Source organism: Arvicola amphibius, chromosome 12, assembly GCF_903992535.2.
Source record: "Arvicola amphibius chromosome 12, mArvAmp1.2, whole genome shotgun sequence".
Classification (NCBI taxonomy): Eukaryota; Metazoa; Chordata; class Mammalia; order Rodentia; family Cricetidae; genus Arvicola; species Arvicola amphibius.
Genome location: NC_052058.2, coordinates 23,051,814 through 23,076,948, shown reverse-complemented (window position 1 = coordinate 23,076,948; position 25,135 = coordinate 23,051,814). Strand labels below are relative to the sequence as shown.

Below are 25,135 nucleotides of genomic sequence, written 5' to 3'. Positions count from 1 at the left end.
TTTCTTCTCTTTCCACCCTCCCCACTTCAGGAGTTTTAGAAAAAGGGATTAAGCAATTTACAAGGTTCAAGACAGTTACAAGATCAACATTGTCCTTCCAAAGGCAACATAAACTGTGATGGGAGAAGAGATTCTCCTGCTGTAAGTTGCCTGCAAACTGAGCACGAAGCTGTAGGAATGCAGCTTTTGTGAGTGATTACCCACGCTCCTGGAAGTAACCCCAATAAATTCACCAGTTTACTAAGCTGGACTTGGGTGAAAGGATCTCTTTGGTCTGTGGTCAGTGCCCAGGATAGATGCTGTTCACGTTTCCCCAGGAGGAGTCACCAAAAGGCACATGTGTAGGTTCACTAACATCCCTTAAATGAGACACGGAAATAATTTTTCAAAATACAACAAATTAATCTGCTTTATATTTCTGAAAACCAAAGAATATCTACCTGAATACAGACAGTCTCAATTTTTTACATATAATTTTATCCATCTAAACTTTAGTACCATACAACCAACATACTATAGAGCACAGCTTTTACATATGTAAGAGGTCCCAGATACACGTCAGAGGTAGAATGTTTGCCTAGCATGCTTAAAGCATGGGCTAGATCCAAACAGCACAAAAGCTTTAAACACATAACAGGACATCTGGTTATAAAAGCTTTTAATATCACATCAAATGTACACGACTGCCTGGATTGCCCAGTGAAGTAATGTACGTTCATCATCCGTCCTGTAATAAGCTACCAACACGTATCTGCTACAGTAACTACCTTTGGACACTAAATGAAATTTTGGCCTCTGCTATGAAAAATAATGATCAAGAGGAAATACATTGTTTCCATCGGGGTTTTATTCCAAACTGTGTCCCAAGTTTCATAGTTTCCTTGTTTGGTGATCCCAGAGCTGGCAACATTTTCCTTTCCATCCACTTCTGTTCTTGTGGATCTGAAACGCAGGAGGGTATCCATCGGGCCACACGAGCACTGTTCTCACTACCAGTTTGAAGGAACCCAACTTGGCACTGCATTTTTGGGCAAGAAGGAAGCTGAAAGAAGCAAATGTGTCATTATATCCATTTTATATTCACCAGCAACTACCTTTGACAATACAGAATATAAAATAGCTAAGGCATGATTCCTGTTCTCAAAAAAATTTGGTTTTTCTTTTTTTTTTTTTTTTTTATGGTTGGTTGGTTTTGATTTTGGTTGTTTCGAGGATCAGGGTTTCTCTGCGTAGCCCTGGCTGTCCTGGAACTTCTCTGTAGAGTCTTGAGATCCACCTGTCTCTGCTTCTCCTGTGCTGGGATTCAAGGCATGTGTCACCATCACCCGGCTCATCAAGGAACTTGTATCTGGGTTGATCATAAAGTACAATTACCACAGGAGAGGTACTTTGTACTGAAAAGGAGGGAAAGGAACTCGGGCTCAAGGGGGAAAGCAAAGCTCAAAGCAACTAAGAATGTTTGTATCAAGGTAACAAACACATTGGCTAACTAATTGGTTTTATAACAGGAGTCCAAGTCAGACCTCTCACGGTAAGGATGGAAGTGCACATTCATATTCTCTTCTTCTACTACTAGCTGATATCAGGAGCACGCGCAATCAAGACACTGATATCCCAGTAAGAGAGAAATCCAAAAGTATTCACCAAGATTTCTGTACTCTCTTTAATGTTAGCAACAGCATTATCACTTATGCTTAGTGTGCATGGTCTGAGTAGGGGATTCTTATTTTAAATTGAGCTACAGAAGTCTGGGCTTCAAGCCAGCAAGACAGATCAGTGTGTAAAGGCATTTGCTGAGCAAGTCTGATGACCTAAGTTCGATTCCCAGAACCCATGTAAGGTAGATGGGAAAGAACAAATGTCACAAAGTTGTCCTGACCGCTACACATAGACCATGGCACATGGTCTTTCCCAAATTAATAAACAGGTAAGTTTTATTAAGTCTGGACTTAAACTCAGAAACATGGAGAAAAGAAAAAAAATAAAAATACAGTCAGGCATTATAGATGTCTGTAATCCTAGATAGCTAGACCATGAGGAGTTTGTGAAGATAATCTTGGGGTAAATAGCACATACAAAAGCCAGCCTTGGCTGCGTAGAACTCTCTCTCCCTCTCTCTCCTCTCTTCACTCTCTCTCTCTCTCACACACACACACACACACCTTTATTTCTTATACTTTAATGTGACAAAAAATACTATAAGCTTGAGATGGAAAAAACTGTATTAGATAAAGCTTATCTATAACGTTCAAAGAGCTCCTTCACATCAAGAAAAAAATAAAGATATAGAAAAAAGAAACTTAAGTGGCTGGTGACTCGGCCTTGTTACCTTGACACAAATTAGAATTACCTGAAAAGAAGGAAGCTTAGCTGTGGAATTGCTCCCATCACAACGGCCTGTGGGCATGTCTGTGGGAGTATTTTCCTGATTAATGATTTTTGTGGGAGGGGCCCAGTCCACTATGGGTGGTATCCCCCCTCCCCAGGGAGGAAGGCCTGCTTTCTTATACAAACCAGGCCCATGGAGTAAGCTAGGCCAGGAAGCAGAATTCCTTCAGGGTCTCTGGTCCAGTTACTGCCTCTAGGTTCCTGCCTTGACTTTCTAGAAGATGGAGTGCATGCTGTAAGATGAAATAAACCCTTTCGGCCCCAACTGGCTTTGGTCACAGTGTTTATCATGGCAACAGAAGCTTATCTAAGACAGCTGATGAATAAGTAGATATACCAATCCTCAATGGTAATCATGAAAAGTCAGGGGCAGTTTAGAATTAACATCTCTTTACTCCACATTTTATACTATCTATCATGAGATGGAGAAACGGGTACACACACCTCTCTTAGTGGAGAAGAAATTCTGTATGGCACTATGAATATAGCCTCAATGGAGTTGGTAGGCCAGGAGTTCCATGAAAATACAAATAAATGTACAAAGACACGGACACAGATGTGATTAGAATATGTTTGTTTGTCTGTTGAGACAGTATCTCACTCTGTAGCCTAGCTAGATGTAGACCAGACTTAACTTACAGAAATCCATGCTGGGATAGAAGGCATGCATCACCACACTCACCCATGACTGAGAGCCCTCTACAAAAACACCTTGACTCTGTGTCTGTGCCCACTCATTTACAGGCTAAATAAAGGCAAGCCAAAAACGCAAAAATCAAAAATTTGGATTTCTTAGAATTAAAAGTCTATGTCAAATCATAATCCTAGGAATGGGATAAGAGAGCCAGGCATAGTGGTGCCTACTTGTAATTCCAGCTCCTGCGAGGCAGACACAGGAGGACCAGGACTTGGAGGCCAGCCTGGCTACGTAGATCCCAAGAGGAAATGTTAGGTCTCAAACTCAGGAAACGATGCTAACTAAGGTGCCTGCCTATGTAGCACACCAAAGCAGACTCTGGCCACCAGCCTTCTGCAGTTCAAGTACTTGTTACAGGCACTCTGGCTGGCACACCCAAACTCCCTACCCCTAACCCTCTCTCCAGCTGCTGAGCTTTACTTCCCTCCCCCAGCTTCTCTGATTCTATATAACCAGCCTTTGGCCTCTTGGTGCTCTTAGCCTCTTGGTCCTTGGCTCCTCACTGTTGCTTCCCCTTTCTATTTCTCACCCCTCCCAACCCCCACTCCTCTCATGGCCCAGTTCCATCTGCTGGCTTGGTTCAGCCTAGACCTTCCAAATGTCTCCGGATGGCGTTCCTTCATATCCACAAATCTTCTCCTCTTTCCTACCTAGGGCAAGGTCATGTCCTCATTGTTCACTCAGTGACAAGGAGCTGGAGGTGCCCAGTCTGAGCTACACGGCATCCCGGGAGGACCAGGAGTTAGAAGTCACCCTGGGCTGTCGTGGAATATTTGTTTAACTAGGCAAAGATGTGGGACAATTGTTTTACCTTGCCTGCCTAAGGCACCTGATTGGCCTAATAAGAAGCTGAAGGGCCAGTAGCCAGGCAGTAGAGGGATAGGCAGGGCTGGCAGGCAGAGAGCATAAGTAGGAAGTAGGAATCTAGGTTAAGAGAGAACGAGGGAGAAAAAGAGAGAGGCTGGTGGGTGTGGTTCGCAGCCAGACATGGAAGAAGCAGGAAAGTAAGACATACAGAATGAAGAAAGGTGAAAAGTCCCAAGGCAAAACATAGATGATGAGAAACAGGCTAAATTAAGTTATAATCTAGCGGGACAAGCATGAGATAAGGCCGAGCATTCGCAACTAATAATAAGTCTCTGTGTCTTTATTTGGGAGCCGGATGGTGATCCAAAGAGAAAGGCTGCTACAACTGGGCTACATGAGATCCTGCCTCAAAACTCACTAACTGAATAGGAGCCTGGCTTGGTAAGGCACACCTAAAATCCTAACACTCAAGAGGCTGAGGAAGGAGGATCATGAGTTCAAGCCCAAGCCAGACTACATGGCAAAACTCTGTCTCAAAACACAAACTGAAACAGACGACAATAAAATGCAGAGTGACTCCCAATGGGTACATTATTTTGAGTGTGATTACAAAAAAAAAAAATACCTTTGTAACTAAACTACAAAGCTACTGAGCCTTATGAAACAGGAGAATTATATATAAATAAAACAGATTTAATGTGGCTCAATTTGAACATATGGATACCACTTTCCAGACAAAAACAGTAACTACATTAAGTTCCTCATTAATAGATTGCAAGTACCTATAGCTACTATATCCTCAAATGAGATACTACAGTAAAAGGTTTCATAAAATATCTACCGTACAAACTTTTATACACCATACAACCTTACAAATTCATTAAAATTGTTATTTCATGGGGTTGAGTTGTACCTCATGTAGGCACACAGGACATGGATTAAATCACCTGCATTTTAAAAAAAATTGCTATAGGATACCTTCATATTAGTGTTAGTGTACACAAAGGCAAATGTGAGGGCCGCCCGAATGTTGCTTCTGAGCTCCATTCTCTAATAGGGAATGAGAAGCATCCCACAGCAAATGCAATTAACAGAAAACATAGGGAAACGGGTGCCATAAAGCTAAATGAGAAAAATAAATTTTAAACCTAATTTACTTTGATTTATCTCACTTAATTTGTGATATATCTAATTATTTTTAAAACATTAGTCTTATGTTTGAAAACTTAAACAATAGTCTTAAAACAAATGTAACTTGGACGAGTGGTTCTCTATCAAATATGGCTAATGAATTTGAATCAGCTAATTTTTAAAAACATTTACTTGAATACTAGGGGCACAGTTTTATGACAGACTGCACATGGGTAAGACCTTGAGTTTAATTTAAAAAGAAAGAACCATTAAATTGTGGTGACCTTAGTCATATACTAAAAAGACACAGTCCTCAGAATCTTCAGAAGGAGATGGTTGGTTACAACACAGATGTTTGCTTTGTTTTGTTTTTATCCAGAAAATAAGATGGCACATCAGGTAAGGACCCTTTGGCCAAGCCCGATGGCCTGAGCTTGGTCCTGAGACCGACATGGTGAAGAGAGGAAGAAACCAACTTCCACCAGCTCTTCTCTGACTTCCATGTGTGAGTGTGTGATACCCCAGAACTCCCACAGCTACATACACCCACATCAAAAGAGAGAAGATGTAATACGGATATTAAAAATAATAAAAATGTTTGTTGTTGCGTTGTCTTGAGGACAATGCCTCGTGAACACCAGTCAGGATAGTCTCAAACTCACTGTGTGCCTGAGGTGCCCCCTAACTTCCAACCCTTCTGCCTTAACCTCCAGAATGCTGGCATTTCAGGCCTGGCTTATGTGATGCTAGAGATGGAACACAGGGCTTCACGCATACTAGATGAGCGTTCTACCAACTAAGCCACATTCCCTGCTCTAAAATACAGTTTAAAGGTGGGGAAAGGGAACAGAATTTAGACAATACAAACAAAACTGCAGGAAGAAAATGATGTCTCACCTGTCCATCCTATTACTCCCAACAAAGCTGACTCCATCCACTGTACAGGTTCAATGAAGTAAGTGTACACTGAGCCTGACTCCCATAAGTACCAAAGACGGTGTCGTTCTCTTGTGAGCAAAGCTATCGGGCCCATTTCCTTCACTATGATCCAAAATACTAGAGCTTCTAAATAAAGATCGCCTGCAAAACCGCCAAAGAAAAGCAAATAACGACTTCCAAAGGATGAATGAAACAAAGATGAAATGTACGATATTTCTTACAAGTCAAAAGAATACAACATTGAGCCTGCCACTCAAATTTCAATAGCCCTACAATCTGATTACTGAGCTACATTCTCTCTGAGGCAGGTTTGCATTTAAAATTTCCATAATATTCAATTAAACAAATCCTTCCTAGAGAGATAAGAAAATAAGACTTGAAGTGCTTTTGCAACTACCAAGACGATTAAAAATTCCAGAGGATCCAAAATATTTTACCTGCACTTTCTACATTTGTAGAGAATGTCATCTTTTAGTCCTTGTGACATGGTGGTTGGGTCAACAGCAAAGAGTTTCTTGAGGCAAATTCTGAAGTTCTGCAAGGTAATTTAAATGCATCCACCTGTCAACATCAACCTTCAAGATTTTCAGACAAAATCCCAATGCCAAACTGAGGTGATACATGCTAAACTCAGAAACTGAGAACAAAACTCTCCACGTTGAGAAATCAGGGAGGAAAAGCAAAGAGAACAAGCCTTCGCGTCGAAATGGAACTGCCAGATTTCAATCCCAGCCATTTTAAACTACGAGACTTTCTGCTAAACAGAGGGAATGGCAGTCTCTGCCTCCTAGGAGTTCTTGAAAGTAATATAATGCATTTAGTGTCCAGGTAAATGAGACCTCAGCGGAGTGCAGACTCCACCAGTGGTCAGTGTTTACCCACCCGGGTACTTTCTCAGTGACCTTCTGGAGCCGTGGTACTGCTTGTAAGCTGCGCTAGAGGTGTCGACTTCACATCCCATGGCCTCATATAACTTCAGTTGCCCTTCAAATCCTCATTCATCCTGCAATGAAAAGCGAGCATGAGTTCAATAAAACTCTTCAATAAACCTCAGGACAAAAGGAGAACTGGTAACAGCAGACGAGGAAGATCCTAAAGTTTGCCTCTGGCCCATGCAGTGCAGGGGGCGTGCACCCACCCCCACACACACACAATGCACTCGCAGACGCGCACACACACAAACACGCACGCACACACGCACATGCATGCCCACATGCACACACGCGCAACACACATACACACGCACAAGCACACGTGTGCACATGCCATACATTCATACAGACTTTAAAGAAAGAGAAAAGAAGTTGTTACTGTGACGGGACTCACTTAGCTTCCGCTTGAACGGTCTGGAGGCTTCATATAGGCCTTTTCAAAGGTAAGCTGGTCTGTCTTCATTATAAAGGCAGTCACTACAGCAACACTTCGACTGACTCCCTGCATGGCTGAAAAAGAGACCTTCAAAATAAAATAGCAAATAGCAGCAATTAAAAACCAAGGGAAAGCCCAGCCCCTATTAATGGTAAAATTTAGGTCCACCTCATTTCTATCTTGTCTTTTCTCATAGTTATAGCAATCTTCCTGTCTCAGGCCTCCTACATGATGGGGTGACAGGTGTGTACCACTGTGCCCAGGTCATTTCCACTCTCCACTCAAATTAACCCACACCTCTTAAATACCGCCAACACACAAGCACAGTCATTGATTTCCGTATTCCTTTTCAATTCTGATCAATATGGATGTACTAACTATTCAAAAATAACTACCTTAAAATTTTTAACTGATGTTGTTAGCTTTCTTTGCTCTTAACTCCAAGTTGTTCCGGATCTGGTCCCATACGTTTTCATCACTACCTTCTGCCCCTGTGTCCACCCTAGGACTACTGCACAAGAGTCCAACAAAACAGTTCAAACTAACCCAGCAGACTACTCAGGAATCCCCAAAACCCACTAAGATTTCCCAGCCTTTTATTTTGCTTCAAATATACGCTGTCAGTTTCCTAGGCAAGGCCCAGGCATCAATCCTTCACATCCTAATTCCACTATTCACCAACCAGTCTCCCTCACCCCAAGCAGAGCATAGAGAAAAAAAACAACAAAAAAGCCATACACACACACACGCACACGCACACGCGCGCGCGCACACACACACACACACACACACACCTTGGAGCTGAGGGTCCAACTCAGAAGAAGAGCACTAGAGCACTTGCAAGTACTTACAAGTGTGAAACTCTGGATTTAATCCCAGCACCATTTCCAAAAAAAAGGAAATAAAAATAATCTGGTATTTAACTTGACTCTGCGGTCTTGAGAATGTCAACGTTAACCTCTCCTACCACTGAAGGGATGCATGGATTATTGCTCAAAACACACATCATAGTATACTGATTATCTCCAATTAGCAGCAGATGGAGGCTTTTTCTTCCTGTTAGCTTCAAGTCCAGAGGTACCAAGGATGAAGAAAATTACTTCAGGTCCTGTCTCTGAGTTTTCACTAATTATTTTCAGATAGCAGGGGGGAAAGACAAGCTTGTCAACATACCAAAGCAGACTGCCAACACATAGCTGTCTTCTATTTCGATCCAATTCAATATGCCAAAAGAATGGTTTATGATTCCCACAGGTTCAACAGGTTTTCGTATGTTTCTCCATGTCCACTGAAAACCCATATTTACTACACCTCTGAAAATCTGCTGACATTCTCCACTGTCCCCTTCTCCTAATGAAAGGGATATACAGTTCTGAGTCAGGTTGTGTTTAAACTTACCTGTACGTCTGTAGAAAGAAAGAACACAAATCACCCTTCAGGTGAGCTTTGTTAGGGGAGAGAGCCTGGAGATCTCCCTGAGGTGTGATCCTCACTGAAGTGAGAAGCGTGTTAGAAGAAGTCGGGATCAAACAGAGGCAGCGTCATGCCAGCCTTGAAGGCTGGGAAAGGAGCGCTACGCCGCCATGTATAATGACGGGGTTCCCAAAGAGAAGCGATTTCCTATTTCAGAGGGCAAATGGAATTTCTAACTCTTACGGGTTTTCACAGAAGGAGGCAAGCTCCAAAATATGTGGTGACCTATCTTGGCCTGGAAATAAAGTTATTTGGGGGTAGGGCAGGGACAGAGGAGGGTTGACAAACCTAGCCTTGCTCACAGCTGCTATAGGAGAAAGAGACCTCTAAGTGATATAAAAGGCACAATTCACAATTGTTTCAAGTTTCTGTCCCAGAGAGCTGCACGGGGCTGGGGAGTGACTTGATTTCTGGTTGTGATTTCACAGGTTGGGCTTAGTGGCTAATTATCAACACTGGTCTCTTCCGATCTGTTTGTCATTTTCTCAGCTTCTCTTTCTCTGCACCTCACCCAGGACAAGCAGAGAGACCAGACCCTCTACTCTTACTCCGATATTAAAGCACAAAGACCCAGAACTAAAGACAAAGTAATAACACATGTATATAAATACTACCACTCAGGAGGCAGGAGCAGGACGGTTCCCAAGTTCAAGGAACAGCCTAGACAAGACAGTAAAACTTACATCTCAAAAGAGAGACAGGGAGACAGGACAAGGTAACCTTTCTCCATCCTTCTGTGTAAGAACTGGCGGCAAAGACATCCTCTTAAGACTGGAGCTAGGCCACAGTACTAGAGTGTCCACCTAGCATGCTAGCAGGACAAATCAATTCTCTGATCTACTGATTGATGTATCCTAAGGCCATCAATCCAGAAAGGGCCTTGCCCTACACCCCAGAGGAAGAAGATCAATACGGGTCAGGGTGGAGTTACCTCTCATTCCACGGGCATTAGATCACACTCCTTTTGTCCAATCACATTGCTATACGACTGCCAGTCTTAATCAAACCAAGCATTTTCCCTAGGTTATGTAAAACTTTGATTAAAGTTCTCAGGCATGGTGGCGCACTGAAGGTGTGCAGCTCTCTAGAGGCAGACGCCGGCGGGTATCTGTGGTTTTGAAGCCAGTGTGGTCTACACAGCGAGTGAGTTCCTCGCCTGCCAGATCTACACTAGTAAGACCTTGTTTCAAAAAAACAAAAAGTGTCATGGTTTTCTCTTGTTTAACCACAGTGACTTTAGGATAAGGAAGAAAAGTATCACTATTTTCACCCCAATATATCTAGCTGCATTAACATTCAACTCCAAAACTATAGACAGATGATAGATAGATAGATAGATAGATAGATAGATAGATAGATAGATAGATAGATAGATAGACAGACAGACAGACAGACAGACAGACAGACAGACGCACGCACGCACGCACGCACGCACGCACCCACGCATACATACATACATAGACAGGCTGATTGCCGCAAATGAACCAAACAAAACACGAACCAGGGGCCAGTCTCCAGACCCTCCTCCTTGAGCCATCCACAAGGATGAGGATGAGGAGCGGTATTATCAGCTATGACAGCCGGTTTCTCCACTCCTGGGCGCTCTGCAGAAAGGTGAGACTGGGTAGGAGGCTTGCCCCTGTAACCTTGTGCACTTACCAGTGCACCACAACACCGCACGTCCCTCGGCTCGCCGACTGGCCGATGAAGGCCACGCAGCGATCCAAGTGGCTGAGCAAGTCGGTCTCGGGTTTGTCCAGCGCCGGCACGAAGAGGCCTCCGGAGTCCTTCGAACCAGCCCCAGCCTGGAAACCCGGTTCCGAGTCTACCGTCAGCACGGCGGTGACGCCGGCCTCCAGCAGGTGGTCTGGTTTCCCGCCACCGCCTCTGCCCCACCCAGATACAGTCCCGGCCGCACTTCCACCATGTGTCCAGCCCGGCTGGCGGTGCCGGTAGCCGCAGCCTGGCGCTCGCCACCCATGGTTCAAGCCCCGCGCGTCCAACATGGCGGCACCTGGAAGCCAGGCAGCCGCTGCCCCCGCCACCGTGTGGCCGGCTAGAGCGGCCCCTGGCTCTCACCCACCCCTCTGCAGCGCCGTGGGCGGACCGCGGCGAAGGGAAAAATGATGGATTCTGCGCAAGGGCTGGCTGAAGCTGTACTAAGCTGCACTCAGCGCAAGCTTTCCCCCACAATCCTCCAAAGTTCAAGATAGAAAATAAAGTTTCCATTCATCCATCGCTGGAGGGACTGCAGACTTGCACAGCCACTATGGAATCAGTGAAGAAGGAAAGTGATCTACCTCAAGGTCCAGCAATACCACTCTTGGGTATATACCCACATGACGCTTCATCCTAACCACAGAGACACTGCTGCTCTGTTCACAAGAACCAGACATTCGAAACAACCTAGATGTGCCTCAACAGAAGAATGGATAAAGAAAATGTGATACATTTACACAATGAAGTATTACTCAGCTGTTTAAAAAAATTGAAACTTGCAGGTAAATAGATGGAACTTAAAAAAATCATCCATAGTGAGGTAACCCTGACCAAGAAAGACAAATATGGTGTTGTATTGGCTTATATGTGGATATTAACTATTAAGTCAATGATACCAAGCTACAAACCCATAGAACCATAGAGGGTAGGTATAGCGAAAGGACTAGGGACTGATAGATCTCCCTTAGGAAAGGGAAGTAGAATAGATAGATGGTCATGGATGGAGGGGAGGCCTAGCACAAAAGTGATGAAATGGAGAAGGGGAGGAAAAAGGGGGAAGAGAATCAAAAATTAAGGGCCATTTGAGGGGTGGTATGGAAAACCTAATATGGTAAAGCTTCCTAACACACACACCACACACACATACACGAAGGCTATCTAAATGAGATCACCAATTAATGGGGGAACAGAGTCATAACCTGACATTTCTTGTCACCAATGAAGCTTCTAATACCTGGATTGGGTTACATCTAATTAGTTTGTTGGCCAAAGGGGTCCATAGGAACCCTCAAACAACTCAGGCTGTTTCCAAGACTGTAGGTTGCCCTCTGCCATCTTATGGTGAGTCTCCATTGTGGAAGGCAACACCTACACAACTCATTGAACATGGAGAAGTCCAGCTGGTGCCTACATAGAGCCTTTACCCCTAAGAGCCAGCATCTTTGGTACAGGAAGGGACTCTGCATGCTACCAAAAAAGAAATGTAAAGACCAATTCAGCCACAAATGCTTTGATCTACAGTGGTATTCCACCTACAAGATATCCTAATGAAATAGTGGCACAAATTATGGGAGTAACCAACCAACATATGATTTGACTTAAGGCCCACTACAGTGGATGGAACCCATACCCAACACTGAGTGAGTGATCAAGAACCTAGATTAGATAGCCCAGGGACCTGTGATAAAACCAAATACTACTGTTGTAAAAATAACAGTTTTATCTTGTTGTGTTTTATTTTATTATTATTCCTTCGAAGCCTAATTGTTTTCTAAGGAGAAACAAAAAGGGGGGTGGACCCAGATAGGAGGGAAAGTGAGGAGGAACTGGGGAGGAATAAAGAGAGGGGAAAACATAATCAGGAGATACTTTGTGAGAGGAAAAAATCTATTTTCAATAAAAGAAAAAAATAGAATATCAATAGAAAAAAAAGTTCCCAGCTGTAGGGTAAAGGGGCCAAGGAAAGAACACCCTGACCCTGCCTTGACTCCAAAGGTCAGAGTCAAAAGAAAAAAACAGCCTGACCCTGACTTGACCCTGAGACCAGGGCAAAGGAGAAATACCCTGACCCTGACTTGACCCCAAAGGTCAGAGTCAAGAGAAAAATACCCTGACCCTGACTTGACCCTGACCCTAAGACCAGGGTCAAGCAACAGAATCTCACAATGCCTGAGCTTGCCCCCAGAGTCTGACTACATAATCCCACTAATTCCTACGCTTGCCACAGAATCAGGCCACAAAATACCACCAATTCCAGGCCACACTAGAAAGCTCTAACCTCCCACCCCCCCAAGAAACTCTATTTAAACGCTATCTTCTCTTCAGTTCCCTGCTGCTTCTTGCCTAAAAAGAGGCAGCCAACCCTCCTAGTTTTTCTCTTCCAATAACTCTCTTGTGTGAGGTTTGTTGTGCCGTGTGAGTTTGTGGTACAGCGCTTATGTCAGGTTTCTCAGATTTTAGCATAATCAGGCAGTGTTAAACCTAAAAACTGTGAGGAGAAAAGACCAGATTCACAACCATCCAATTAAAGCAAGCTTTACTTTAGAGGTGTGCCTGGGACCAGCCAGCTGTCTCACCCGATGTTGGGGTTTTAGAGAGCAAGCCCAGAAGTGAAGAAAGAAAACATGGTTTTTATATAGCTCAGGGGTAGGGAGGTTCCAAATGGGGGATTTGGTGGGCAAAATAAATGGGGTTACAGGAGCAGAAGAGAAGCATAACAAGTTAGTCCTAATGACCTCCTGAAACAAAGGCACGATTGCCATTCCTGGAACAGGCAGAAGAGAACCATGTGTAGTTAAGGTTACAGGTGGAATGTTGCAGAATATTCCTTTACACTGTGTGAAGAAATGTCACTGTGATTGGTCTAATAAAAAGCTAAATGGCCAATAGCTAGGCAGGATTTTGGGGGTAGAGACAACCCTGGGAAGAAGGGTGGAGTTGCCAGACAGACGAGAGAAAGCAGCATGGGGGAGTACAGAGTAAAGATAACCAGGGTCACATAAAAGAATTGTAGATTAAAAGATAAGGGCTAATTTAAGTATAAAGAACTAGTTAGGAACAAGCCTAAGCTACCAACCAAGGATTCATAATTAAGAATAAGTCTCTGTGTGGTTATTTGGGAGCTGGCAGGTGGGACAAAAAAATTCTACCTACAGTGGGACATAGCACAATACTTGAGAAGCTGAGGATTAATCTTGAACAGGAATAAATCTAGTTTGTCTTTACTATAAGATGGCTTTTTAAGCCAAAGATGGAGACAGGCTGGTTCTTCAGCAGAATAGCTAGTTAGGAAATAGAGGGAACATGAGAAAGATCCTTCCTACCCCTCAAGAAAAATATCACAATCAAGGTTGTTAAAAATGGCTAATGAAGTGTGTAGTGGAGTACATCTTTAATCCCAGCATTTGGGAGGCAGTGACAAGTGGATATCTGTGATTCCAAGGCCAGTCTGGTCTACAGGGTAAGTTCCAGGACAGGCTCCAAAGCTATAGAGAAACCCTGTCATGGAAAAAAAACAAAACAAAACAAAAAATGGCTAATGAACTATGCTTCAGTACAACTTTTCTTGTGCTCTATCTATAAGTAAAGATCTCTCTGATCAATCTCTAGCACTCCTTCTCCAGAAGCAAGTCCAAGCAATATACCTTAAAAAGCTTCCTCTCAGCAAGTGGATTGCTGTGAGTTTGAGGCCAGCCTGGTCTACAGAGCAAGTTCTAGAACAGCCAGGGATACATAGAGAACCTCTGTCTTGAAAATAAGAACAAGCAAACAAACAAACAAAGCTTCCTCTTTAAGAGCAGAATTCTGTAGAAAAGAAAAAGAAATATACCAACACAAATACTCCTCAATATTTAATTTAGTTGCAAATTAAGTATCTCAAAGTCCAAAAATGGTAGGACCACCTTGGAGCATTCCTCTTTCCTGATGCCTACACCCTCACTCTCTCCAAGCACTCCTTCCTTGTCTTTCTATTTTAATAAATTCACCCACTTGTTTCCCTCTGACTTGTTCTGAAATTCTTTTCTGTGGCAGATGTCAGGAGCCTCTGCCGTATTTCCCTTTGCTAGTAAACTTTTAAACTTCCAGAGGAAAGAGCCAGCAAGAGCAACTGAACACAAATTTGCAGTGTAATTCCCACCAACTCAATCAGCAGTATCATTTGGGGCTCTAAAGTAAGACTTCATCTGTATTTCTCTGATATGGGATTCCCCTCTGTATACTGTGAATATGTTTTATTACCATTGGTTAATAAAGAAACTGCTTTGGGCTTGTGGCAGGGCCAGAATAGAGCTAGGCAGGAAAACTAAACTGAATGCTGGGAGAAAGAAAGCGGAGTCAGACAGAGGCCATGTAACTGCCAAGGGAGACAGATGCCCACCAACTTTACCAGTAAAAACACAAGTCTCATGGTAAAATTCAAAATATAGGAATGGGTTAATTTAAGATGTAAGAGCTAGCTAAAAATATGCTTAAAGCTATTGGCCAAACAATACTGCAATTAATATAATTTCTGTGTGATTATTTCCAGTCTGGGTGGCTGGAAAAAATGAACAAGCAGCCTCTGCCTACATTTATCCATTTGCCACTGTGGCAGGGTGAGACAAGGTCATCCATCTCATATTCTTCCTGAGTTAAGCTATGTCATTTTCAAGTTTAACTAGAATGTGATCTCTTGAGGGAAATCCATGGGAAATTACCCAGCTTTATTCTAGGAACCAAAGATCAGGATGTCCTAACTAACTTATCTCAGCTTCCGTTAAACTGCTTGTGTGTGCAGAACTTCCCTCCCCAGCTAACTGCTTATCTCAGCTTCTGTTAAAACTGCTTGCTTCAAACTGCTTGCTTCAAACTGCTTGCTTCTCAAGATGAACTGGCAGCTTTGAGCAAGATGCCAAGATGTGGTTTATTCCTTTAAAAACCCATGTTCTAGACACTCTGGGCTAATATAGGTCCCCAAACTGCCTGGGTCTGCTCTCAGCTGGCTGGAATAAAGACTTTCAGTTGACTATAAATGTATCTGAGATAACAGTTACTAGCTCTATTCCCTCTACACACACACACACACACACACACACAGAGATGAGAGAGGAGAGAGAGAGAGAGGAGAGAGAGAGAGGAGAGAGAGAGAGAGAGAGAGAGAGAGGGAGGGAGGGAGGGCTGGTAAATCCTATTCTTTTTTAAATAATTTATGTATTCTTATTTTATGCACATTGGTGTTCTGCCTGTAGGTATGTCTTATGAGGGTGTCAGATCTTGGAGTTGCAAAACATGGAGCTGCCATGTGGGTTCTGGGAATTTCGCCCAGGTCCTTTCTGAAGATCAGTCAATGCTCTTCAGCATTTGTAGTAAGGAAGCCGCTTGGTCGTTCCTGACTGCCCAGCTAGCTTAGACCTGAAATAATCACACAGAAACTGTATTACTTAAATCACTTCTTGGTCCATTAGCTCTAGCTTCTTATTGGCTAACTCTTATATTAATTTAACCCATTTCAATTAATCTATATATCGCCACATGGCTGTGGCTTACTGGGTAAGTTCCCAGTGTCTGTCTCCAGTGGCTCCATGGTGTCCCTCTGACACCACCCTCTTTCTCCCAGCATGCAGCCTAGCTTTTCCTGCCTAGTTCTGTTTTGTCCTTGCCACAGGCTCAAAGAGTTCTTTATTCATTAGCCAATAAAAACAACACATAGACAGAAGGACCTTCCACACCGAGCACTGAGCCATCTCCCCAGCCCTTCCCCATCCCCAGTGAATCCTATTCTTATTGCGCTTTCTGTTCTGGACCCTTAAAAAAATATTAGTTGCATGTATCTGTATGGGCTTATCCTCCAGCTAAAGTTACCCAACTGTGATATACGAAGAATTTCAGGGGATCAGTGAAAGACATAAGGGAGAGAGCTTTTGATTTGTTGCTTTGAAGAAGGTTTGGGGAGACAGCCTTTGTTCTTGACTGGATGATGCTGTCAGGAAGTAGGAGGTGGTTCTACAGCAAGTTATTTTAATAAATTTTATGTAGGGGGAAGGCAAGCTACAGAACTAAGTCTGTAATTGGATGAAATGTAGCAGATATAGTACTGGCATGATAAACCTCTAATCCAAGAGGACATAATAGAGAGGCCCCAAAACAAAGACTCCATATATATGAAGTCAGATGATCGTTTTTCTGAGAATACATGATAGGCATAGGGATAGTCTTCTCAACAAATGATACCCTCCTGAAGAGGACGAAGTTAGGTCTTTAGTTCATACTATACTTTGTGGCAGAGGGGGTGTCCAAAATGGATTAAAGGCCTAAAATTTTCATGACTTTAAATTTGGCAGTGATTTCTTGGTTATGATAACATACAGGTAACAAAAACAAAACTGAACAATTGAAACTCCATCAAAAATAAATAAATTAAAGAAACTCCTTCAAACTAAAACTTCACATTACAGGAAGCAAGGGTGAAAATAAAGCGTCTGAGACGCCGGAAAATAATGACAAGGCATCTATCTGGTAAAGGGTTCCTATCAGGATATAGGCAGACGTCCTACAGCAGCAGGGAAATGAGCAAACCAGCTTAAATCAAGGGACCTGAGCATATACTTCTCCAGAGAGAATGCACAAAGCATCAGGACGGACTGTGAAAGATGCTCGGCACTGCTTCTCATCAGGAAAAGCTCAGACTGCTGAGATATCATCGCATATATGAGGTCAGCTGCTATAAAATTCAATAAATATTTGGGGGGGGGTTGATACAGGGTTTCTCTGTAGCTTTGGAGCCTGTCCTGGAACTAGCTCTTGTAGACCAGGCTGGCCTCGAACTCACAGAGATACACCTGCCTCTGTCTCCCGAGTGCTGGGATTAAAGGCGTGCACCACCACCGCCCGGCTAGAATACAACAAAATCATAAGAATGTGAAGAAACTGAAATCTTCTGCATTGCTGCTGAAAGTGTCCAATGATAAGCTTCTGTAGAAAATGGAATAAAAGATCCTCATAGGATTAACAATGAAATCAGTATCCAATCCAGAAATCAATCTCTGTCTCTCTGTCTCTGTCTCTCTGTCTCTGTCTCCCTGTCTCTCTGTCTCTCTCTCACACACACACATATCCAAAAGAATTAAAAATGGAACCACAAATATTTAAACACCCATGTTATTTGCATTGCTCACAGTTGCCAAGAAGTAGAAGCAACTCTTTTTTTTTTTCCATCATGCTGTTTAATCTAGCACGTTGCCTAGAAAGGCTTGTTAGCAAGAGTAGAAATACATCTCCAGCGTGTCTCTTAGAGACCGTTTCATCCACTGCTCTGTTTGGCTGCTAGCCTCTTGTCTCTCTCTTCAGCAATTGTGAGGCAGATTCCTTTTCCTCAGGGAAGAGAAATCCATGGTTTGTTGCCCTTGCCAATAACAAAAATGTTGGAAAGCCGGGTGGCAAAGCTGTTGCCATTGGCATCTTTCACATGGACCACATCAAAAGAGCCGGGATGTCTCTCTCTCTGTTGGTGATCACACCAATTCTTCCCAACTTAGCACCCCCAGTCACCATACACAGGTTACCAGTGTCAAACTTGAAGAAGTCAGTTATTTTGCCCGTATCCAAATCAATCTGAATGGTGTCATTCACCTTGATGAGGGGATCAGGGTAGCAAATAGTGAGAGCATCGTGGGTCACCAGATGTGGGATTCCTTTTGTGCCCACAAAGATCTTTCTCACTTTGCACAACTTGTTCTTGGCCTCCTCAGGTGTAGTATGATGAATGGCAAAGCGACCCTTGGTGCCATAAATCAGACGGAAGTTCTCTCCAGTCTTGTCAATGCTGATGACATCCATAAACCCAGCAGGGTAGGTTATATCGGTCCTGACTTTGCCATCAATCTTAATGAAGCGCTGCATGCAGATCTTTTTCACTTCATCGCCAGTCAGGGCATACTTAAGCCTGTTCCTCAGGAAAATGATCAGAGGCAGACATTTCCTCAGCTTGTGAGGTCCAGTGGACGGACGTGGTGCAAACACGCCGGTTAGTTTATCCAGCATCCAATGTTTTGGAGCTGCTACACGCTTCAGATGTTTCTTGGGACCACGAGCTATGGCTGTGCTGGGAACGGAAAGAGCTAGAAGCAACTCTTAATGGCCACCAACAGATGAATGTATAATTCAGTAGGCAGGCAGGCAGGCAGGCAGACAGATGGACAGACAGACAGGTAGGTAGGTGGTAATATATAGATAGACATTCACATGCACACAATTATTCTGACATAGAAAAAGAGGGAAATCCTATCATATAGCATAATATGATGAGCGTTAAGGTCATCATTTTGTTAAATAATAATTGGAATAAGCCAATCGAAATGAGTGTGGTGGTGCATGCCTGCAATCCCTGCACTCAGGAAGCTGCGGCAGCAGAATCATAGTAAATCTGAGATCCATCTGGGTAAGAAAGAATATGAGAGAAGCCGGGCCGTGGTGGCGCACGCCTTTAATCCCAGCACTCGGGAGGCAGAGGTAGGCGGATCTCTGAATTCGAGGCCAGCCTGGTCTACAAGAGCTAGTTCCAGGACAGGCTCTAGAAACTACAGGGAAACCCTGTCTCGAAAAATAGAAAAGCAATCACATGTATATGTCAATCGAGCCATATATCTCTTCTTGGCAGAGGGAAGGGGAATGCCTCCTCTTGGCAGGTGACCAGTTCTACATGTTCTGAAGAAATGCTGGCTTTTATCTAACTGCCAGAAATCCTCCTATAGCCCAGTTCAAACTTATTTATGGATATTCGGACTACCTGTGAGACCTAACGCAAGGTCCTTCAAGAATGGAGAAAGGAGACATAGTTAGGCTGAATACCCACAGAGCCTGGCATTCATTTCTGAAGCTTATTTTAATAATTCTCTATTTGTGCTTTTAGACACGAGATGGCGCCATTTGCCTTTACGTAAGAAACCACTTCTCTACACCTCCGATGGGATAGTTTTTTGTTTTTATCTTATTATATTTTATTTTGTTAGTTTTTTTTAAGTGAATGAATTAATGAAAAACTACCCACTAGGGTGAAGGTTGACAACATAACTAGCATTTATGCTGCTGGGAGAGGGAAAATCAGTTTCCTCCAGTGGAGTGGCATCGACTACTCCAGGGCAGGCCTCATGTTCAGGAGGAGTTGACCAACAAATAATGGACTGCACAGTGTGTGTGTGTGTGTGTGTGTGTGTGTGTGTGTGTGAGAGAGAGAGAGAGAGAGAGAGAGAGAGAGAGAGAGACAGAGAGAGACAGAGAGAGAGACAGAGACAGAGAGAATGTGTGTGAGAAAGAGAGTAACTGTGTGTGAGAGAGTAACTGTGTGTGTTTGAGAGAGAGTAACTGTGTGTGAGTGTGTGTGTGAGAGAGTGTGAGAGTGTGTGTGTGTGAGAATGTGTGTGTGTGTGCGTGCACGTGCATGCTCATGCATGTGCATGCTTGCTTTTATTTGTTATAGCTTGAATTTTTGTTTTCGTCTTTTTGAGTGGTGTTTTATTTTGTTTTCTTGGTTTTGAGGGGGTTTATTGCTGTATTGATATTTTTGGTTTTTTTTTTTTAGAAAGAACTTGAAGCTGGGTGGGTAGGGAGGGGAGAGGATCTGGAAGAACTTGGGGGAAGGAAAGAATATGATAAAATATATTTAAACTTTTAATTGTTTTACATAATAAAAATAGAAAAAATCAATCTTATTTTATATCACTAATAGGTAATTTAAAAAATGTACTTGAAAACAAAGACCTAATACTAAATGTCAGTATTGGATGGGTGTTTGTAACACAATTTCTCAGTTATGCAGTGCCAGGTACATATAATGGTGCAGAATAGTATAGTGAATTGAAACTTCTCTTTTATCCAACGTTAGTGATTACTTTTGTCCAATATTCCTTCATTAAAATGTCAAATAATTTCCCTCCAAATAAGAAAGAAATTTAAAAAAGAATCATCAGCACACTGAGCTCAGGGAAAGAAATACTGTTTTTAGAGAGGCTTCTTGGTTACTCCCAGTCAAAGAAAAAAGAGGTTCTTTCCTTAGAACTGATCACACACACACACACACACACACACACACACACATACACACAGTCTCACTTACACACTCACAGTGACTGTTTATCTGCTTATTGCATCATAGATAAGCCAGCAATCTTGATTCATTTCCCCCTCCTTCCTCTCTCTCCCTTCCTTCATTTGTCTTGAGACAGAGTCTTGCTGGGAGTCTCGACCAGCTTGCTATCTCGGAATGCACTGTGTAGATCAAACTGGCCTCCTAGTCATGATGCTGCTGACTCAGTCTCCCGAATGCTAGGGTTACAGGGATGGAAACACTACACCTAGCTGCTTGATAAGCAGTGAACAATAATAATTTTGCTAAGAGATCAAACCATCAAGGGTGGGGTGGCTTGAATTTTTCAAAAGTGCCCATTTTAAACATTATGACCAATCACATGAGGACACATATCGTACAATACTCTCACTCTTTGGTTGTTTCTGGATAAAAAAAGCTTCATTTTCATTCTTAAGAATACTTGCTGTAAATGTACCTCTCTGCTGGGCAATTAGCACAGAAATTTTCCCTCTTTCCCCCCTTCTCCTCCCCATCATGGTCCAGAGGAGAGTTCCCCTTTCTATTTTCAGCAGATGGGCAGTGCTCTGGCATCCAGAGCTATACCAGTAAATGGCAAGTTCTGCTATTTTGCTCTGCTCTTGTTCTCTTCTCTTTCTTTTTCCACTTGGCTTGTTTTGTGGGTTTTCATTTATTTATTTAATTTTTGACACAGCTCATTCTAAAACCTCAGCAATCACTATGCAGCCTATGCCAGCCTCAAACATGGGCAGTCCTCCTGCCCGAGACTCCGCACGGGCTGCAATTACAGGTGCCTGCAATTATGCTCTTTGTAGGACTTCCAATCCAGGAGAGGGCCTGGAGACATGGCTCAGCAGTTCAGAGTGCTTGCTGCTTTTCCAGAGAACTGGGGTTTGGTTTACAGCATCCACACTGGGTAGCTAATAGCTTCCTACTCCAGTTCCAAGGGATCTGACACCCTCTTCTGACTTCTACAGGCACCTACATACACGTAACATACACTCACACAGACACACACGTAAGTAAAAATAAATCTTTTTTAAAAAGGGCTAGGACGGCCATAAAGATACACATGAAACATACTCTAAAGATCCCAGCTGAGAAAGCTGCGCAAAACCGTGAGTGGGCAACGACGCCACACTTTGGTTACTTTGCCTGTGTTTGTGAGAAGGCAGGTGTCTGGGACATGGTGGCTCGGATTTAGTGTGGCCTTTGAAGAGCATGGTCTGAACCTGGTAGGAACCTCAGCCTGGATCTTGGGTTGCGTTTGTCCTGCTACTTACCAATGCATGATCAAAGGGTCTTACAAAGGCTCTCATCTTAAGTATGTGTAAGTATGGCTTCCTAGCAGGTTGTAATAAGAATTAACTTATCCATCTGTGTCTTATTCGTGAGAGAAAGAAATCCCAAGCGACACTCGATAGCAGGGTCTCCAGACGATGAGAAGCTGGGCCCAGGTGAGAGCGTGGCTGGGAGAACCAACTGCCGGTGGTGTGGGAACAAAACTGTTGAATGAGATGAGTCACTATGCCCAACAACCCAAACATTCGGCAGTCATGAGGATTACAGGTGAATGGATCTAAACCGTCTACCCTGCTACAACCACACCCAAAGTCCAACTATTAGTTCAAAGTCTGTGGTGTCAAGCTCCTGTAATCTCAGCAGTAGGATGTTGAGAAGAGTATTTCAGGTTCAAGGTCAAACTGACTACATACCTAGCAAGGCTTGTCTCAAAAAAAAGGGGGGTATATTTTTTTAGAGATTCGTTTTTTCAGAAAGGTATGTCAATCTTTCCCTTTATTGTCAGTATTCTGAGGAAATCCTCGAGTTCCACAGAACCCTAGGGCCAGACGTGACTGACTAGAGTTGAGCACCTCATTGCGGTTTTTTTTGGGTTTATTATTATTATTTTTTGTTTGTTTGTTTCATTCTGTTTTCTGAGACAGGGTTCTTTGTCCTGGAACTCACTCTGTCGACCAAGATGGCTTCAAGCGCACAGAGATCTGTTGTAGACTACTACTTTAACTATGTAAAGATGTGTTACATTTGTTTCTGCTGCATTTGTTCAGTTATGTAAAGATGTGTTGCTGTTTCACCTTGACTGCCTAAGACAGCTGATTGGTTTAATAAAAAGCTGAGTGGCCAATAGCTAGGCAGTAGAGAGATAAGTGGGGCTGGCAAGCAGAGAGAATAAGTACAAGAAGAGGAGAGAGAGGAGAGAACGAGGGAGAAACAGAGGGAGGAAGAGAGGGAAATGCCCTGGTCCAGCCAGCCAGGCAGCTGCCAGACAGACAGACATGGAATAGGACATACAGAATGAAAAGAAAGGTAAAAAGTCCTGAGGCAAAATGTAGACGAAGAAAAACAGGTTAAATTAAGCTATAAGAGCTAGTGGGACAAACATAAAATATGACAGCATTCATAAAAAATAATAAGTCTCCGTGTTGTGATTTGGGAGCTGATTGGTGGCCCCAAGAAAGCCTGCTACAGAGATCCACCTGCCTCTGCCTCCCAAATGCTGGGATTAAAGGCATGCACCACCACCTCCTGGCTGAGCACCTCATTGTATAGGGACAACTTAAATGTTTGACCAAATATCCATCTCTTTCCACCACCACTCAGTATTTGCTAATTTAGCATATAGTGTTGTCCTTCTGAGAAGCACTGGGGCAGAAACTGATTAGTGACCCTTAGGTCATGCTCTCACTTCCTGTTTTGGTGCTGGGAGGAACTGGTAAACAGCGTGAGATGAACAGGACAAGGAACACAGAGATGTTTTCTGTTCCATATCTTGGTTTGCTGAATATGTTTTACATAGATATTCTCTTCTAATCTTTCCCAGACAAGCAGAATGCAAGGGAATGGCCATGGCCCCTCTTTCCCACTGTCATGTGTCCTATACTTAAGTTTGATTCTGTCATCTATTTCTTGAATGATTACAGCTAAAGCAAATAAGCTTTGCGTACTTCAGTGTCCCCATTCAAAGAAACAAAGCTAGTTATGTCCGTACTACCATTCTCTGGGGATTTTAAATGATAAAAAAAAAAAAAACAGAAATTCTGTAAACTACGGGTTTATCTTCTGATGGGTTTCAAACCCTTCTGTATTTTATTCTTCTTAAGCTGCTAAAAGACTATCAAGCTTGGCACCAAATATGTCCCCCTTCTTCCTCTGAGGGTACTGCAGTCACAGTAGCCAAGGCCTGGATGCCCATCAGTAGGTGACTGGGTAACAAATGTAATAAATGTACACAGTGAAGAAGGTATATTCAGTTATAGGAGAAAAGGAACTATGTCGGCCGGGTGGTGGTGGCACACGCCTGTAATCCTAGTACTATAAGGCAGAGGCAGGAGGGTCTCTGTGAGTTTGAGGCCAGCCTGGTCTTTAAAACAAGTTCCAGGACAGCTAGAGCTGTTACACAGAGAAACCTTGCCTAAAAAAAAAAGAAAGGAAAGGAAGGAAGGAAGGAGGGAAGGAAGGAAGGAAGGAAGAAAGAAAAAGGAAAAGAGAATTAGATCATTTTCAAGAGAGTAAATATAAAAATAAAAGTGGAGATCATGTGTTAAGCACAAAAAACTGGTCTCTGAGAGACAACTATCACATAATGTCTTTCATATGCAGAACTTAGATTTAAATCATTATATGTGTGCAATGTATGCACAAATACATATGTGTCACATATATATATATGAACACACATCTATACACACACATACATACGACATGAGAGCAGAGAGGCGACTATGTGTGGGCATGAAAAGTATAAAAGGGTGTTAGAAGGGGAACAGGAGAAGGTAATGAGAAGAAAGAATATTTCAAGCTTTCTCTTATGTGTAGAATCTAGATCAACTACCTATGAATGTATAGGTATTCATCCATGCAGTTTGTTTGAGCACTTGGTTCCTGGCTCGTGGTGCTATTGCTGCTTGTGGAGTCTGTGGGGCTTGGACCTTAAACGGCAGCAGGAGGTCAGTTAAGGTGGGCCTTGAAGATTACATCCATCTCTAGTTTTTGGCCTGAGTTTTGCTTCCTGGTCCAGTTGCCAACAAAGGCTCTATGACATACACTGCTGCTTCCATGGAACCCCTCCTACCACCAAGCATAATGGGCTACAATCTCTGAAACCTGTGTGGTATGGCAGTGCGTGCCTGTAGTGCCTCTGCAGGCAAAGGCAAATAGATGTCTGCAAATTTGAGGCCAGCCGGGTCTACTAGCAAGTTCTAGGCCAGTCAGGGCTACAGTGAGATATTTTGTCACAGGAATGAGAAAAATATACATATGTACATACACATATATGTGTGCGTGTATGTGCACTTACGTGTATATATACATATATGTGTATTCATACACAATCATGGGAGCAGAAGAGGGACTATTTGGAGAGAGAGCCAGAGGGAGGGGAAAGGGGTCAAGGAGAATAATGGGGTATGAATATTAACAGAGTACAATTATGATAAGCATGTATGAAAATGCTATAATAAAATCCATTATTTTGTAGTCTGACTAAAAACAAGCTACAGTAACAAGAACAG

General features: G+C 43.0%; 1 protein-coding gene and 1 pseudogene across 1 annotated transcript; both read right to left on the bottom strand.

The window, feature by feature from the left end:
- Window positions 1-3,011: 3,011 nt before the first annotated feature.
- On the bottom strand, window positions 3,012-10,809 carry Dusp12 (dual specificity phosphatase 12). The gene is given in 8 exon segments (XM_042054007.1): window positions 3,012-5,983; window positions 5,986-6,006; window positions 6,009-6,103; window positions 6,400-6,473; window positions 6,475-6,497; window positions 6,845-6,946; window positions 7,741-7,841; window positions 10,463-10,809. Coding segments are annotated over 8 exon segments (870 nt in total). The 3' UTR covers window positions 3,012-5,876.
- Window positions 10,810-17,801: 6,992 nt separating this feature from the next.
- LOC119827070 lies at window positions 17,802-21,922 on the bottom strand (annotated as a pseudogene).
- Between the last annotated feature and the right edge of the window lie 3,213 nt (window positions 21,923-25,135).